The sequence below is a fragment of the Bombus pascuorum genome, chromosome 7, assembly GCF_905332965.1.
Source record: "Bombus pascuorum chromosome 7, iyBomPasc1.1, whole genome shotgun sequence".
Taxonomy (NCBI): Eukaryota; Metazoa; Arthropoda; class Insecta; order Hymenoptera; family Apidae; genus Bombus; species Bombus pascuorum.
This window is the reverse complement of record NC_083494.1, coordinates 2658038-2674906: the sequence shown is the minus strand read 5'-3', so window position 1 is coordinate 2674906 and position 16869 is coordinate 2658038. Positions and strand designations below refer to the sequence as shown.

The 16869-nt window shown below is 35.8% G+C and overlaps 1 protein-coding gene across 8 annotated transcripts in view; it reads right to left on the bottom strand.

The window, feature by feature from the left end:
* LOC132909012 (guanine nucleotide-binding protein G(q) subunit alpha) overlaps window positions 1-16270 on the bottom strand; it is a 67657-nt gene extending 51387 nt beyond the window's left edge. For 2 of the 8 annotated variants that reach the window (XR_009658476.1, XR_009658477.1), the window contains exon 1: window positions 14104-16260. Coding sequence is in view for 6 of the 8 variants with exons in the window: in XM_060963590.1 (XP_060819573.1) it covers window positions 14104-14221 (118 nt within the window). In the remaining 2 variants the exon portion in view is untranslated. Of the gene's footprint in view, window positions 1-14103 lie in introns of all 8 variants that reach the window. The other 6 variants (XM_060963590.1, XM_060963591.1, XM_060963593.1 and 3 more) reach the window with 6 other exon arrangements.
* Between the last annotated feature and the right edge of the window lie 599 nt (window positions 16271-16869).

Genomic DNA, 16869 nt, shown 5'->3' with positions numbered 1-16869 from the left:
TATCAATTAATGAATTAGATAATATTACTCCTGTTAATCCTCCAATTGTAAATATTAAAATAGAACCAATTGATCAAACAAATGTAATATTAAAATTGAGTTTAGATTCTACATATTTATGTCCTACTACATAATATGTATCAATTGATGAATTAGATAATATAACTCCTGTTAATCCTCCAATTGTAAATATTAGAATAGAACCAATTGATCAAATAAATGCAAGATTAAAATTGACTTTAGAGCCTAAATATTTATGTTCTACTACATAATATGTATCAATTGATGAATTAGATAATATAACTCCTGTTAATCCTCCAATTGTAAATATTAGAATAGAACCAATTGATCAAACAAATACAATATTAAAATTGATTTTAGATCCATGATATGTTGGCAGGAGAACAATGATCAAACGATGAAGTTGTGGACCTCGTGATAAAAGTTATTATACAACCGGGTAATTTCCATCAGACAATACCTAAATCAAGATATAAATCGTCTACATTATGAATCCAGCTTATTGTCTAGTCGTTTTTGTCGTGAGCCACTCACTTCTTCTTTTCTCATCGTATAACGTTCTTAAGTAACTCGATTGATACTTTGTTCACGGAAGCCCATTTATTATTCGCAACTAATTGCTAGATTACCAATGTCCATGCATTCGTGACAAATTTCAAAGTACTTATACAGATATATGCAGCGCAAACGATATACAAACATATATAAAATAGTACATATAAAAGTAACAGTAAATATATATAAAATAGCGAATATAAGAGCGACAGTAAATATGTGCAAAATGTTAAATTCTGAAGCGCGCATCGTATTTAGCGCGAAACAGGAACAAAATGTTTATATATCATAAAAATATAAAACTGCAGGAACACACTCATCTGCTAATTACGTTTCATCTCGCGTTCATCATCGCGACACTTTACGTATTTTAACGAGTACTGCGTGCTCTTCAAATTCGAAGCCAAGTTGCAAGGGAATCCCCTGTCGATAACTGGGTCCTGAACACCCCGTAACTTTATCATGGAACCGTGATAGCCATTTTCCACGTCACTATCGCGGAATTTCACGTTTCGGAATTTCCACAGGCAACGTGAAACTAGATAAAACCGTAGTCATACACGCGGCAGCGGAACAAGCAAGAGTCGGCTGTTCTCGCGATGAGGCAATCGGTACACTGTTCGCAGGATATCTCTTACGAATGAGTAATAATATCGCGACGAACGCGTGCACCTTGGCGAACCTGATACCGGTGAGATAAACGAAGCTTTGGCCTTTATTTTATTTTGTTAAAAACGAGCCTCGAGAACGCGAGAGCAAATGCGATTTTGCAGAGAAAACGCGAGTGACAAATCGAGGGAATAATACGAGCCAGAGGAAGAGAAAATAAAGCCGAATCCTCGTTGTTGGTCCCTTAAAAAAAAGGGCTGCTGATGCCCGATTGCGCTTTAATAATTTATCAGTGCCTGGACTGCGGACGTTCGTACGAATTGAAATTTTTATGAACGCAAAGGAAAAGGGAGAAGCCAAGCAGAGACTTGTTTTACTCGCTAAATATTATAACGGGTGGCACGCTTTGGATATTTTATATATTTGCGTATCCTGCACATTTTTGCAGTCTTAAACTTCCCCTAAATGTACGAACAACCTGTAATCTAGCGAAGATAAAATTCATAGTCAGTTAGATACACTTCCTTTCGTTGATCTTATAATTTTCTGCGTTACTTTCTTTTTATAAAAGCATGTGAAAAATTGCGCGTATTCCTGGTACTTGGTAATAAAGGAATTGAGAAAAATGGAAAAAATAAAGAAATTAGAAAGAAATCCGCTAGTCGAACGATTAACCATAATAACTCACTGTTGATGAAATTTATTCTCTTTGTACTTCCGATACTGCATAAATAGGTACGATGTAATTCCTTATGCAAAACTAGGTGAAAATGCGAAATAAAAGTTTTTTCGTGCAGAGCAAAGTCTTGGAAGAATTCAACTTTGAATAATTGCTACATCACAAACATATGCACATACTTAACATACAATTCGTCAAGCGAAGCTTTAACGCATATTGTTTTTGGATACAATGTCTCTATACCTACTTTACTCAAGAAAATGAAAAAAAATTACAACGATAATATTTCATTTTACCAACTGTATATCTTTAAGTATATCTGAAAGTTCAAAGACTAACTTCCGAGTGAGAAGATAATATCCTACATTTTTTATGCATTTCTGCATAATTACTTCCTTGTGACTTATACAACACTCTCGATATCTGGGCAGATTGTTTATCACTATTTATTTATTAAATAGCTGAAAACACGAATAGGCAGTGTACAATATAATTTCCTGGTGGGTCAAACGTCCTAAAAATTGTCACGGCAAATAAAAATATTTCATTCCATTTGCTTTTTTTTTTTTTTTTTTTTTTTTTAACAGACGACCATGCTACTGTCATGACTATAGTTTATGACCAGACAGCGAACGTTTATGCATTTACAAGAAATTTAAAGGCGCAATAATATGCAACAGTATATAAAATATTCAAAGCGAAACACTTTTTGTAATGTCTAGTATTACCAGACGAAATAAATCTTTATTTAAGTTTCATTTTTCTTAATTACGTTTATAAAATTATGTGTTTGCCCAAACATCCACGCTCTATTATGACGTATGAATTACTCACTACGATAAAGGATAAAAGGCAAGGCAAATAGACCGGGAGCTGAAATAAGCGTGCAGTTGACCTAAAATTGAAAAACGTAAGAGAAAATCTGAGTATAAGAGAACTACGTTACTCAGACTACAACTGTTGATTTACGAGGCACACAGGTACTCGAGTACCTGCTGGAATATCCAGGTAGACGAAAATTACCTGGCTACCGGTAGACACCCAAACAACTGAGATAATCTCAGATAATTGAGAATTCTTGATTCGAGAGAATGTTCAACTACGAGTCTGGTCAACTACGAATCATTTCTTGCAGAATAAGTCGTTGGCCTCTCAAAGATTGCGGATTGTTGCTATTTTCCTACTATTCTAATATTCTACTATTTTAGCAGAAAATGACCGAAAGATCGTGTTGAAGAAGAACGTGCTGTTTCGAAAATGATACAGATCTAATTTTTCTAGTAAAATATCTTTTTAACGATATATGCTTGAACGTAATACAGGTGTAGAAAATGTAGAACGTTTGACAAATTAGTATAGAAACAGAGAATTTAAATGATCACTTAAAAAATCTTCAACTCTAAGTTTGATGAAATAAAAATGAATAATACAAGGTAGTCATACGCGTAGAGAATATGCCGACAAAAAAGATATTGAGTTTATCGATAGTCGAGCGAATAGTAAAAACAATGAGGCAAGCGCGCCTATCAAACGGCTTGAAACAATTTTACATGTGTGTCATGACAATGATTAAGCAAATGTGCAGTGTATATGTTGCGAAACGTGTCAAAGATTTTCTTTAAAGTGTTAAAGAAATTATGCAAATGTGATACGTAATCTAACAATATGAAAGAATTAAAAAATTCTATTTCGAAGAAATAAAAATTGCAGCAAATATATCCTATTCAAAACTTGTATAAATCTTTGTCTCGACGAAAATGATCACTATGCGTTATTGTAATGAAATCATTTATTTCCTATGAATCGTGTTCCTTCGTAATGTAAAAATGTATTTCCTGACTCATCAGTTTCGCCATACTTTTTCTTATAAAATCTGCAACTCTACGTATCTATTTCAGTCGAAATTATTAGAACTAATACAAACAAGATACGGTATTTCTCGTTTAATAGATGCATTTTTAGCCCGCTTAGTAGGCGCAGAATCACGCGGAGTCATCCCCACCAATTCCTAGAACCGCATCCACGAAGTGAGCATTCGCGCCATGTCTGACCAGTGATCGACGTTATGTCAGCTAGCAGTGAGTCATCAAAATAAGAAAAATGGGACTTTTAATCAAATTTTTCTAATTAAATTATTGAGATCTTTTTAATGGAAACGATATAACACATAATTACATACATTTGAATTGCAGTTAAATTCCACGCTACGGTACTACGTAGAATATTTTCCATCAGAATCGACATTTTTCAGTTTTAGCGCTCGTCATATTTTCTATCAATTATGGCCTTTTTCAGTATTTTCTTATTTTCAAGGAACCTTGAAACCCAGCGAGATAGAAAGATTACAACGTATATAATTACATACATTTTACACAATTACACGTTGTAATCTTTCTATCTCGCTGGGTTTCATGGTTTCTTGAAAATAAGAAAAAGATTATAATTGATAGGAAATATTATGCGAGTGCTAAAACTGAAAAATTTTGATTCTGATAGAAAATATTCTACGTACTAACGAGAATACTGTAGCGTGGAATTTAAGTGAAATTTAGAAACATAATGACACAACGTTGCCTCCATATACAAAAATATAAATGTCAATAAGTATTAGTTATAAATATTATACAGAAAATATAGCACAATACATTATTTTATAATATAAAATAATATAAAAATTAGTTTTACATATCAATATAAATGAATGGAACATTGAGCTTTCTTTACAACTAGGAGCTGGCACATGCGAGCTTTTCTACACATACGCTTTTCTTTCTCATGAATTTCGACTACGTCAATGCACAAGGTTTCTTCTGCTGCTGAAAAACTTATTTCTTGCCACTTACAGTGTTTTCTACAAGCACTCTTCAATTTTCTATATTTGAGAAACGAATTAACCAAGAAGCGATAACAGCCGGCATTTCTTAGAATGGCATTTGCCTCGATACAGACGCATAATCCACTCGAACTTACGTCCGCAAAATAGGGAATATGTCTTTACCAAGAAGTTTCGACTGCAATTCGAGAATTCTACAAAATTATGTAACTATATCACGATACTCGCTAACAATAATAACAATGATATAATCTCAAGTTTCACAGCTTTATCGTCGACCGTATGTTTAGGATTATACGCCCTTTTAACCTTAGACTACAAATCTTAGTCACAGTCCACAGTTTGAAGGCTACGTTGCTTCTGGCTCGATCACAACTGAGGAGTTCGTGAAAAAAAAAGCTTCACTTGATTTTTGCCAATTTCTATCCTTTTCCAAGGAAGCAGAATAATCTTCAATCCTCCATAGAAATAATATATGACGTATTATATATTTCTATTGTTAAACTTTTTATTATATTCTCGAAACAAGTGAGGAAGTCCTGAGATATTTATCGAAGTGCCTGCTATATTATAAAATTTATTTTTATGCGAGATGTTTAATATTGGTTATATCGCGTAATTGCTATGGAAATTATTATTTGTAATTCCGTTGCAGAAGAACATTGCAGCCAAAATCATGAAATTACGTACGCCATGACTATCAGGTTGTTTTTGGAGAAAAATATTTCCAAACTAGGTGGATGTAAAAACAAAGAGATCGAATATTCGTTATTAAATAGAATGCTTAATTGAGGGAAACAATAGAATGCTTAAAATATTCTTTACTCGTGCTATTATCAGACTGACTCACTTCGATATATGAGTCACTAAGAAAGTAACGATTACGATATCTTGATAAAGTAACAATCTTTTTAACAGGAAAGTTACCGCCGACTTGACGAGACTCGTTCCAACAAAAGACAGCAGTTAACTCTCGATGGGCAAGTTTATAAAACCGAACGATTTTCATTGGTCGGTAAATCAATACATAAATCGTTTCTTACGACATCGATTCCACTATAGCTTCCGACAAAGATTGTTTTCGTCACGCCTCGATTATTGCGTTGATAATGAAAATTAAAGTAAAGTAGATAAAAAAAAAATTAATAAAATTCATTGCGCAATGGCGTCCTGCTTTCTGTTGCACAATAATTTTACCAATTAGTAACATCAACTAATCGACAAGTTACAAACTACGTTATATTATGCTATATAAAATAATCAAACGACGACTTGTAAAATTCGTTTATTTCGATTTACTTTATCCAAATTTATCACTGTTACAGAGGAGAATTTATTAGCACCGGTAACTTGCAACTTGCAACGTGCAGAATTCCACCGGTAATAGTAGTTTAATTGTGCAAGAGCAGCACGGATATATCTTTGCCAGCGACTACACGCGACCGTAGGTACTGGATTTCGGAACAAGACTCGCTTGAAAGAGCAGCGGGGCGCCCGTACGCGCTGACACTCGATAAAAAATCGCTTCGAGCACGTTCAGCTCGGGTTTCATTTTGCGGTATAGCTAGGTAAATATGCACGCTGGCCTGGCGTGAATCACGAAGTCACAAAGGCATGAAAGTCTCGGTGAGACAATGCGCGTTGACGACCGGCCACTTTTCAGATCGTAAGCAAGGTGAGTTTCACGGAGATAAGTTATAGAGCGACAAAGGGATTTGAAACCGACCGGCGTGGATCGCATTACCGATTCTATTACGCGTCATGTTAAACAGCCGAAGGGAAGAAAGTTCAAGCGCGTCGGCTAATTTTACGCGGTCGATAATATTCGCCGGATGATTTGATGCCATGGCTCGGTAACGGAACCACGTGAGTCTTCGAACGATTCCACGTTTTTCGAATTAATTGAACCACTAACCAAACACCGAAGATCGTTGGAAGAATAAAAGAAATACAGTGTTTCGAGAAATTACTCGAATTACTATATAAACATATCGTGTGCATCATACGAAAGTTCTCGACGTTGCCACATTTTTAGACATTTATAGGGAAGAATAAAAGAAATACAGCGTTTCGGGAAATTACTCGAATTACTATATAAACATATCGTGTGCATTGTACGAAAGTTCTCGACGTTGCCACATTTTTAGACATTTATAGGGAAGAATAAAAGAAATACAGTGTTTCGGGAAATTACTCGAATTACTATATAAACATATCGTGTGCATTGTACGAAAGTTCTCGACGTTGCCACATTTTTAGACATCTATAGGGAACTTGAATGTGCAAAAGTGCACAGAATGCGTATAGTACAAAAAGATATGTAAGATGTCCAAAGTATAGCGCTTTCTAGAATATTCGATAGGCAAAAAAATTTTCTACCGAGACTCGATTTCTTCAATTATATTGTCAAAAATATGAAAGCCATCTGAAAATACGTAGAAGTTACAAAATTATTTATTGCAGATATACTCTTCTAGCTTAGAGAAGAATTAATATGCGCGAATAAACTTAAACATATAATGCTACAGATGGTCTCAATATATATTGTGGCTTATTGTTATAATTAATAATAATAGACTATTGGAATATTTTGGCGAACTTTGCGAAGCATATCTACGTTTTCAATAAATATAACTTCTGATAGTCGTGTCTCGTTGCAATACTAATGACATTTCAAAATGATCTATATGATATGTATGTATATACGTTAAAAGTTTTCAAGGAGGTTAGAATTGTACTTTCCTGATCTACTGTATATACACATACGCGCTTTGTAAATTTCACATCCTAAAACTGCATCGAAGTGATAAGTAGATATCGATACGATGAAACTGTGCTGCAAATGAATAGTGATTAAGTGAGTGTTAAAAACTTATATAACCGTTGATATTTCTTATCAGTGAACGATGGTATAATCGTGTAATATAATATAAAGCATAATATTATTGTAAACTATAGCTATGATTAGTAAATTGTACGCGTCCTTGTAGCAATATCTTCCCATTTCTGTTGGCATAAATCTGACTGATATACATACAGTGGAACATTTTGATTTTCAAAGGTTACTTTAGTTCATCGGCAAAAAAGCGAGGCTCTATGAATTTAATCAATTAAGAGACAACGTTACTTAATCGTTGTAAAATTTCCTTTTGAAAAATTATGTTATTGAATATTATTGAATTTTAATTTATAATTATTGAATATAATTGATATTGAATTCTGTTTTTTAGCGCTGGTTATAAAAAGGAATTTCAGAGGTTTCCTTAATACTTTTTCCTCACTTCCATATACACCCTTGGACAAAAAGATAGCACATGTGTGCTATCATTAATTTCTCATAGATAGAGTCCGAATTTCCCAAGTTTGACGAATGGCATATAAACAGTACCTTGTAGTAATAAGGTATATGAGCTTGAAACTGTATCTTCGCTATTCCTCTTGTATTTATCAACAATGATTGTGAAATCCGGTCGGCGAAATGATAGCACACTTTCAAAAGTTGTAGTGTTTATTATCTACTAAATTGTACAAAAATAAAAAACCTTTTAAAATTTAATAATGTGTGGATCCTCCCTTATTCTCCACCACCTCCAGCATTCGTTTCGGCAAAGAACGATATAGTTTTCTAATATAATCCAGCGATATATTTCTCCATTCCTCTTCAAGGCACTTTTTTAACTGATTAATACTTTCAAATTGCCTATTTTCTCTATAAACGGCATTGCTTAATTTACTCCAACAGTTTTCGATTATGTTTAAATCGGGGGAGCATGCAGGCCAGTCCAAAACTGCAATATTTTCTGTTGAAAAATATTCTTTCACAACCTTAGCGGTGTGAACTGCAGCATTATCTTGCTGAAAAATAAAATCTTGTCTCGCAATATGTGTTGCGTACTTTGCAATTTGATTTTGTATCAAATTACGATAGGTTATAGCATTCATCTTGCTGCGAATTGATATTAAATCAGTCTTTCCGTTATACCCAATACCTGCCCAAAGCATAATGCTACCTCCACCCATTTGACGCCGTATTTGTGACAATTTTTTTTTTCTTACATCATGATAGTAAAAATTGAATCCATCTGGGCCATCTAAATTAAATCTTTTTTTATCTGTAAATATAACTTTCCTCCACTTCTTGTTCCACCGTATATGTTCTTTTGCAAAATATAATCGATGCTCCTTGTGAATCTGCTTTAGAGCTGGTCTTCGTTTTAATTTCATCCGCTTTATGTGCGCGGATTGTTGTAGTACACGTCTGACATTCCGAGGATTAGTTTTTACGCCAACTTTTTCTGCAATTTCACGTGACGTGAGAAGCGAATTTGACGCGGCACGTAAAATTGCACGTTTTTCACGAGTACTAATCGCGGAAGGTCTCCCACTGCTTTTTTTTGTTCCATAATTATTTACATCTTTCAGTAAATTATAAATGACTTTCCGACTTCTACTGAGAACTTTTGCAATTTTAGAAATAGTAAAGTTTTCTTTCTTTAATTTCAAAACTGTTTGAATCTCTTCACTATTTAGCTGTTTTCCACGTCCCATTGTTTGAATCGAAATTTGTAAGGTTTCTAATGAAATTCTTCTACTTTTCACTACGTCTACACCACTCAGAATACACAGAAATACTAAGGAATGGAAACAAAATGCTTGGTGTGCTATCATTTCGCCGACCGGATTTCACAATCATTGTTGATAAATACAAGAGGAATAGCGAAGATACAGTTTCAAGCTCATATACCTTATTACTACAAGGTACTGTTTATATGCCATTCGTCAAACTTGGGAAATTCGGACTCTATCTATGAGAAATTAATGATAGCACACATGTGCTATCTTTTTGTCCAAGGGTGTAAATCCTACAATTTTATGACGTTTGAAAAAATTGAAGTATTCATAGCCCTATAATAAATACTACCCGTTTTTAAATTCATGGAATTTTTTATGACTTTTTAATTTGCGTACTAGATTTCCATAAAGTGTTTATTATCCTACATCATTCTTTTATATCTTGATAAAACAAAACTTGTAATTTTTCTAATTTTGCTTTTATTGATTTCTGAAATTTCTTTGTCCATCTCTTTTGCTAATGTTGTTTAATTTTTACTGTCTTGCCTTTGGTGAGTGAACGATATTATTCAATTGTAATAAAACAAATTATGAGCAAACATATAACTGGTTTACATTATTTTAATTTTTTTCAAACTGACTATAAGCAGAGCACTGAGACAAGAAAATATCGATTTTCATTATTATAATAAGGAACATCCACCCACGTTATTAATATTCAGGTATTTCGTTTCTCATTCACCTGCTGTACATGTAGCCTTAGTATATCTCACGTAATTTAAATTTACAGTAGTAAGAAATATTACAAAATGAAAGAAGCAACGATATTCTGTCCTTTTCTAATCTAGATAAATTCTTATTTTTAATTCACCATACTAAATTTTTAATATTATCTTTGGTGGGCATTTCTACTTTGTAATTATTACTAATCGACCTATTATGTACTGCTGTATAATTAAATTGTGTATTTCCAGCCGTTATCGATAAAATCCGCTGTACGTATACCGTAAAGTCGAGCTATCAGTGGACATTCCTAATTTTTCCCCCTTAGTTTTCATTTATATTTAAAAGATTGTGAAACACACTGAGATATCCGAAGTCTTGTAACAGAAATAGCACATTCCTCGATGTTCGGCTCTACATTGTCGTCCGAATAATTATGCGAGGAAAATTAATTATCGATTCTATTTGTAGAAGTATACAATGAGTAAAATATGATGAACTATCAAATCATCAAGATAATTGCGACGCTTTTAATTAATCGCGTAGTTTAATTATTTTATGCATTCGTAAAATATTTGATGCTTCAAAAACTTTCTTATTAGATATAAACAACATACTATATAAAAGTCTCGATGCATTATTTATATAGCGTTTTTTTACAAAAACGGTAATATTGAAAGTATTCTCTTATTTAAAAATGTTAATTTTTCGCGTTTACCTATATTTGATGAAATAACATGTTTTTAGAAACATTAACCTTAAAGCCATATTATGTAGTTATTTTTATCGGAATATATTCTTTTATGTTTATCTTCATTCTTCTTTACAATTTCCAAAGTAGTGAATAATTAGAAATTATTAGTATATTATAGCATTACAGTATCAGTGTAGTAAATAATTAGAACTATAATAAAATAGTTAATTACGTACTAGAATTTATACTGGACAACCTAATCTAAATATCAAATCCTTGTGCTTATATTTTTATATATAACACTGCATTATTATAAAAATGATTGCACGTGCTACACCGTAAAACAAATATCTACCATATCCAACCGAAGTAAAATAATTAAAAATTGAAGTAAAATAAACGAATGATTTAATTCACGAAAAATGTATACGCTAATATATATTAATAGCAAGAAATATAAGACTATTCATCTCGCAAAACTCTGTAGCGCATCAGAGTATGTATTTAGAAATTCAAAAGTTAAATATATACATTTAAATTCACAAGAATCCTCATAAAGAACAAAATATTTCTGTGATAAATCAGTATTTATCAGCATTAATTGAATTAAAATTATATTACCATGTTAAATATGTGAAATATCTTGTACATCTCAATTTGTGATTCTTCGTCACTCGAAAATATATCAAATATATATATTTTTTTTTAATATTTAGATTTAATTTATACTATATTTATTTTTAAATCAAGTTAAAAAAAAATATATTATTGTAATTAAATAATTATTGTATTATTTAAATTAAGTATTACGCTTTACCTATTTTTATTATTAAATTATTTTTGAAATTAAAAAAAATGTTTTGTTGTATGTATTCAAATACACCCAATGGATATAGAATTTATTTAAATTTTGTTTTGTATGAAATATATACTTTTCAAATATTTTTGTATTGATTTAGAAAATAAGATTAAGAAACGAAATGGGACATAAACATCCTATCCGTACTATGGGACCCATGCACATAGGACATATACATTTCGACCAAACTAATGTACAAAAAAGTATCGGTATGTTAATCATTAGGTCGTTGCACAATATCGATATGTAAAAAAGAATTGAGTATTCTTAGATCCATTTTTGTCTTGTTCTGTTAAATACGTATAAACACACCATATACAATGGCGAGCGTATAAATTAATTACAATGTAAATTCAACTATTCATATTACAAAAAGTTTTATTTCTATTTCTTCCTATAATATAGAATTTAAAAATACATGTATTTTGAAGCACTGGAAATAAAGAACAGCCTCCAAATTTTTATGCCGAGTCTCAAATTACAAGCTAATCGTAAGTGGACTGCATTTGATATATGAACTTTCTCTATTTATATGCTCGGCACTGTATTACATGTAATTCACATTGGAAAATATGTCTGATACAATATAAACTAATTATAAGTATTGCTCGTATAAGTGGCTCGTGACTTACTAGCGAAGAGCTTGGAATATAGACGATTCAATAGTAGATATATTCAACTATGCTCATATCTAATTTAGATAACATTTTACGAATTCCATTTCTTGTTTTCACAAATAGTATAATGGTGTGTAAGATTCCTGTAAGGGTACTATTCCAGCATGCTCAGATTGCATAGGCATCGAGATAAACAAGAACAATAGAATTATTACTTACGATGCAAATTTCGTATACAGTGGCGTACAGTTTACGAAATAAATATTCGCATTATATCCAAACAGCGACGTTTTAACGTATTTTAACTAATATCGTATCACTGTATCAAAAATATCAAAAATATATGTCACGATCTTATATCCAATATTAGCTAAAATTTGTTCAAACATCGTTTGCAGAATATAAAACGAAAAATTGATATCGGAGGTCTTTCTCACAGCACTGTCTGTAACTTAGAAATAGAAGATAGATTTATAAGATACAAATTACATTACAAGCTTCACATTAGATTAAACAAGGCTGAAATTACCATGGAGTGAAAAATCTATACAAGCGCGTAGATGAATAAGATATAGGAGTACACGTAAGATCAGCACGAACCTCTCGATAACTGTACTAATTTTAGAATCGGTTCTCCTCCTGCCTATCGGAAGAATTCGTTTACTGATAGCGGGGATAACCGGTGAAACACAGCATCGAATTAATTTACATCGTGGTAAAAAAAAAATGTTGCTACTTCCACTTCGTTCCTGCTAATCTGATAATTTCATTAAAGCAGCGCGGCGCAGCGTGCAACGAGAACGTTATAAAAATCATATCCACGATAATTTCTCGTATGGGAAAATCGATTTGCTCAATCGGCAGCCCACAAAGCAGCGATAATAATAAAACGGCTTTTAATATCTTGGCAATTTTCTAAAAACGTTTGCGTCTCTTTACATGCCGCCGAGCTCGAGAAATCTGTGCGTGATCGTAAGCAAGTACGTGGATATACAATGGCAGCAACGTTAAGCAACGCGAGATAACCTAGAGGGCTCGCGACGAAAGTTCGACATCGACAGCGAGCAGGAACGGTTTCCCCTGTTTTAATCGGTAACGCGTTAACTGCCACGGTCGGTGATCATTGGTCGCCGACGTTTTACTAAACTTTTTAAAATGACTAAAATAAATTACATTTCATGAAATAAAAAATTGTCGGCAATGTGAGTAATGTAGATAACATTGTCAGAAAAAAATGCACAGGTACAATACAATATTTTGCAAAAATGAAATGTTACGGTATATTTCAATCTATCGCCACTCCCAGGGCAAAATACATATATGTGACAATCAACGTCTTAACTCGTTAAATAAAGCGAATTTAAAGGAAATAAAATTTGTCAGAATTTCGGAAAAGCCGCGTACAATAGTCGACCGGCAGAAAAGCCCCAGAGTATCGTGTAGCGACTATGGTCGAGAGCTGTCAAGCGCACGCCGGCTAGATTGGGTCAACTACACTCGTGCTCTCCGATCGGTGGTCGATCTTGGGCAGGACAGAACGGTGATCCGGCCGAGAGAACCGCATGACATTTGCCAGAGAAGCGGTGAATGAAGCGAGGAAACACGGTGAACACGAACGTATCGGTGGTGAAAAGAAAAAGACGGCACACCCGATAATTCGATCGACGGTACGGCAGCCACGGGTCGAAACACGACAGAGAGAACAGACCGGAATGGAACGGAACGGCACTGCACGGCACGGCACGACACGGCACGTCGCGGCGCAGCTCGACGCGGCGTAGTTATCGTACAAAAGAGAACGCATCGAATACGGAACACTAGACGAATTACCGAAATATGCAGGATAAGAACGGTTTACGAGCTACGGTTTACGGTTACCGATCACGTAAAGATAAAAATGATGGAGATTTTGAAGTATCATAGAGGAAAAATTAAACTCACCCAAAAGTAGCAGCTTAAGTTCCCGCCTGGCGTCTCGTTTATCCTTTCGGAGTTGCCGCTCGATCTCCTGATTAATTCGTTTCTGCTCCCTCGCCTCTTCCGACAGGCAGCACGCCATAGCTCAGGACGGCAGGATCCTCGACGGATGGAGGAGGAAGAGAGGAGAAAAATGAGGAGGAAGAGGACGAGGAGGAGGAGGAAAGGGAGGAGAGGGAGGGAGAAAGGGAGAGAGGGAACGAGCGATTTGCGGTGGTGGCGAGTGATTGCCGAGCGGCGGCGAGGTTCGTCGTAGACAGCAGCGGGCTCGACGGCACGGTATCGTCGTCGGGCCGATATTACCTTGCCACCGCGAACGAGCGACGACGTCTCGTCGCCGTCCTCGTGGTTTCTTTCTCTTCTTCCTTCCCTCTCGTCCTGGCCAAGCCGATCAAACCTTTCCCGATCGTCCGCACCACCACTACTATTGCCACTAGCACGATTCACCACCACTTATCCACGACAACGACGACAACGTGCACGGAGATAGGCAGCGACTAGACGTAAACGTAGATCCGACGAACGCGTCTCCGGAATCCCCGTATTCTTAACGACGTCGGCACACGCGGCGACGGAGCACTCCTGCTAGGGCTCGACGACGCCAGCGACACATCAACACATGTACGCACACGCACGAACCTCGGCCGGTAGCTTCTCTCTATCTGCCTCTTTTCCTTTTTTTTAACCTTCTCTTCCTCGATTCTCTTTAGAACCGAGACCCATCTACCTCTTCCTATTCTCTTTTCCTTTGCTTGATGTGCCCCTCCTTCTCGGTCTTTTCTCTCCTTATTCTTTGTTCACGCACGCACGTTCTGCTGCAACGAAACGTGAAACGCATTCGTGAGAGACGTCGAGGAAGCGGGGGAGACACGCGCGTACTTTGCTCGCGGCGCGATTTCGACAATTCTGGTGAGACGAGAGCGAGAGAGGATTTTCGTGAGAGCGAGGCCCGTTGGATCGAGATCTAGAGAGTCCCGACTGTACTCCGTCGAATCTCGACCGTCGGTCCCTGGGTCCCCCGCTGTACCCGCGTACTACTCGTGAGAGAGCTCTCGTACGGCTCGTTCACTCGTTCACTCGGTCCCCGGCGCGGTTGGGTGTGGTAACCCACCGGCTCTCTATCTCCTTCTCACACTCTTTCTCTCTCTCACCCCCTCTCTATTTCGTTTCGTTCTCCTACCCTATCTCTCTCTCTTTCTTCGATTCACACACTCTCTCACTCCCTCTCTCTCTTTCTTTTTCTTCCTTTCTCTCTCTCACTCTCTCTCTCTCTTTCTTTCTCTCTCTTTAGGGTACTCTTTCTGTACCGCACACGCGACGAGATAGATTCACACTGAATATGCACCGTGTGCGCGCACACACGCAACCTATACGCGACGTATGCCAAACGAGCGAACGCGATTACGAGAGGTAACGTAGACGGAAACAACGAACCGAGGACGACAGAATAGAAGACGATGACGAGGTCGTCTGCTGTTATTGCCTGTGTTGCACGAGCGCCTACACCTCGAGCGGAGCAACTCCTCCTGCGATTCGCGCCGCGCCCGCTCGGTACGCAGCCTTTTATCAACCCTCGGTCGCTCGAGAATCCTGTTAGACAAAACCAGATTGGCGAAGCCCCGATACGGTAGGTCGTCGTATAGCGGTCTGTAGGCGCGGGGCGCGCACGTGTTCGCTAACGAGATTAAAATCGACGAGAAGGAGGAGGTGCGGCCGCCATCCGCCAGGGAGGAGGCACGGAGAATGGAACAGCGCCGCGGCGTTCAGGATATAGGTTATACTCGTCTCTGTACAACCGACCGATTCTGACGATTCGCAGCGACACGGCCACCGAGAGATCACGCGCGCACTCCCTCTCTCTATCTTCTTCCCTCTTTATCACGCCGCCTCTTCTCCTTTTCTACTACCCGAATCCTTACTTCTTTCTTCCTCCCGTATATTTTGCCACTGTTCTTGCCCTTTCGTTTTTTCACGCCGGCCCCTCTCATGTCACCGGTGTATTTGAAACGAACCTCGCGATTTTCCATTGATTCATCCCCGTCATCGAAAAGTATACGATGTCGCTATATGTACTTACTTTCGTGAAAGAGTATCTCGTGTGAATGCACTTTGTACACCAAACAATACGTCTCGATTGTTGACTGAAAACGTACCGCTGAAATTATTGTGCAATCGATCGTGGATTAACCCGATAATCGCGTCGTTTTTATCGAGCATAGTTTCGTTCTCGGAATTTAGAAACTTCTATCGATAATTTTATAATACATATAAGATACGAGCCGAATCTTATAGACATTGACTTTTGTAACATATATAGTAGTTTCTACGAATAATAAAGTACATACTCCACAAACGTATTCTAAACGTACGAATATTTTATCTGTATTTAACTGTATATATTCGTAATATAACAAATTTTCTAATTATTTTTATTCACTAAATAGATACTTAGAGATACTTACAAAATATCAACAATTATATATATTTATAGCTGTGTTCCTTATTTGTATACAAATGGGATATAAAATAAATGAATTTTTAGTAATATTGTATCAAATGCGATTCTATCTTTCCGATAATTTAGATTTTTATTTAAATAACCTTAAAGTGAAGTCTCTAACGTTAGATGGCGCGTAAGATACTGTTTCGTTCAAAATACAAATTTAATATATTATTATCATTATCTATAAGCAACAAGCTAACATCTTATAGTCTGTTACTTCTTATTTA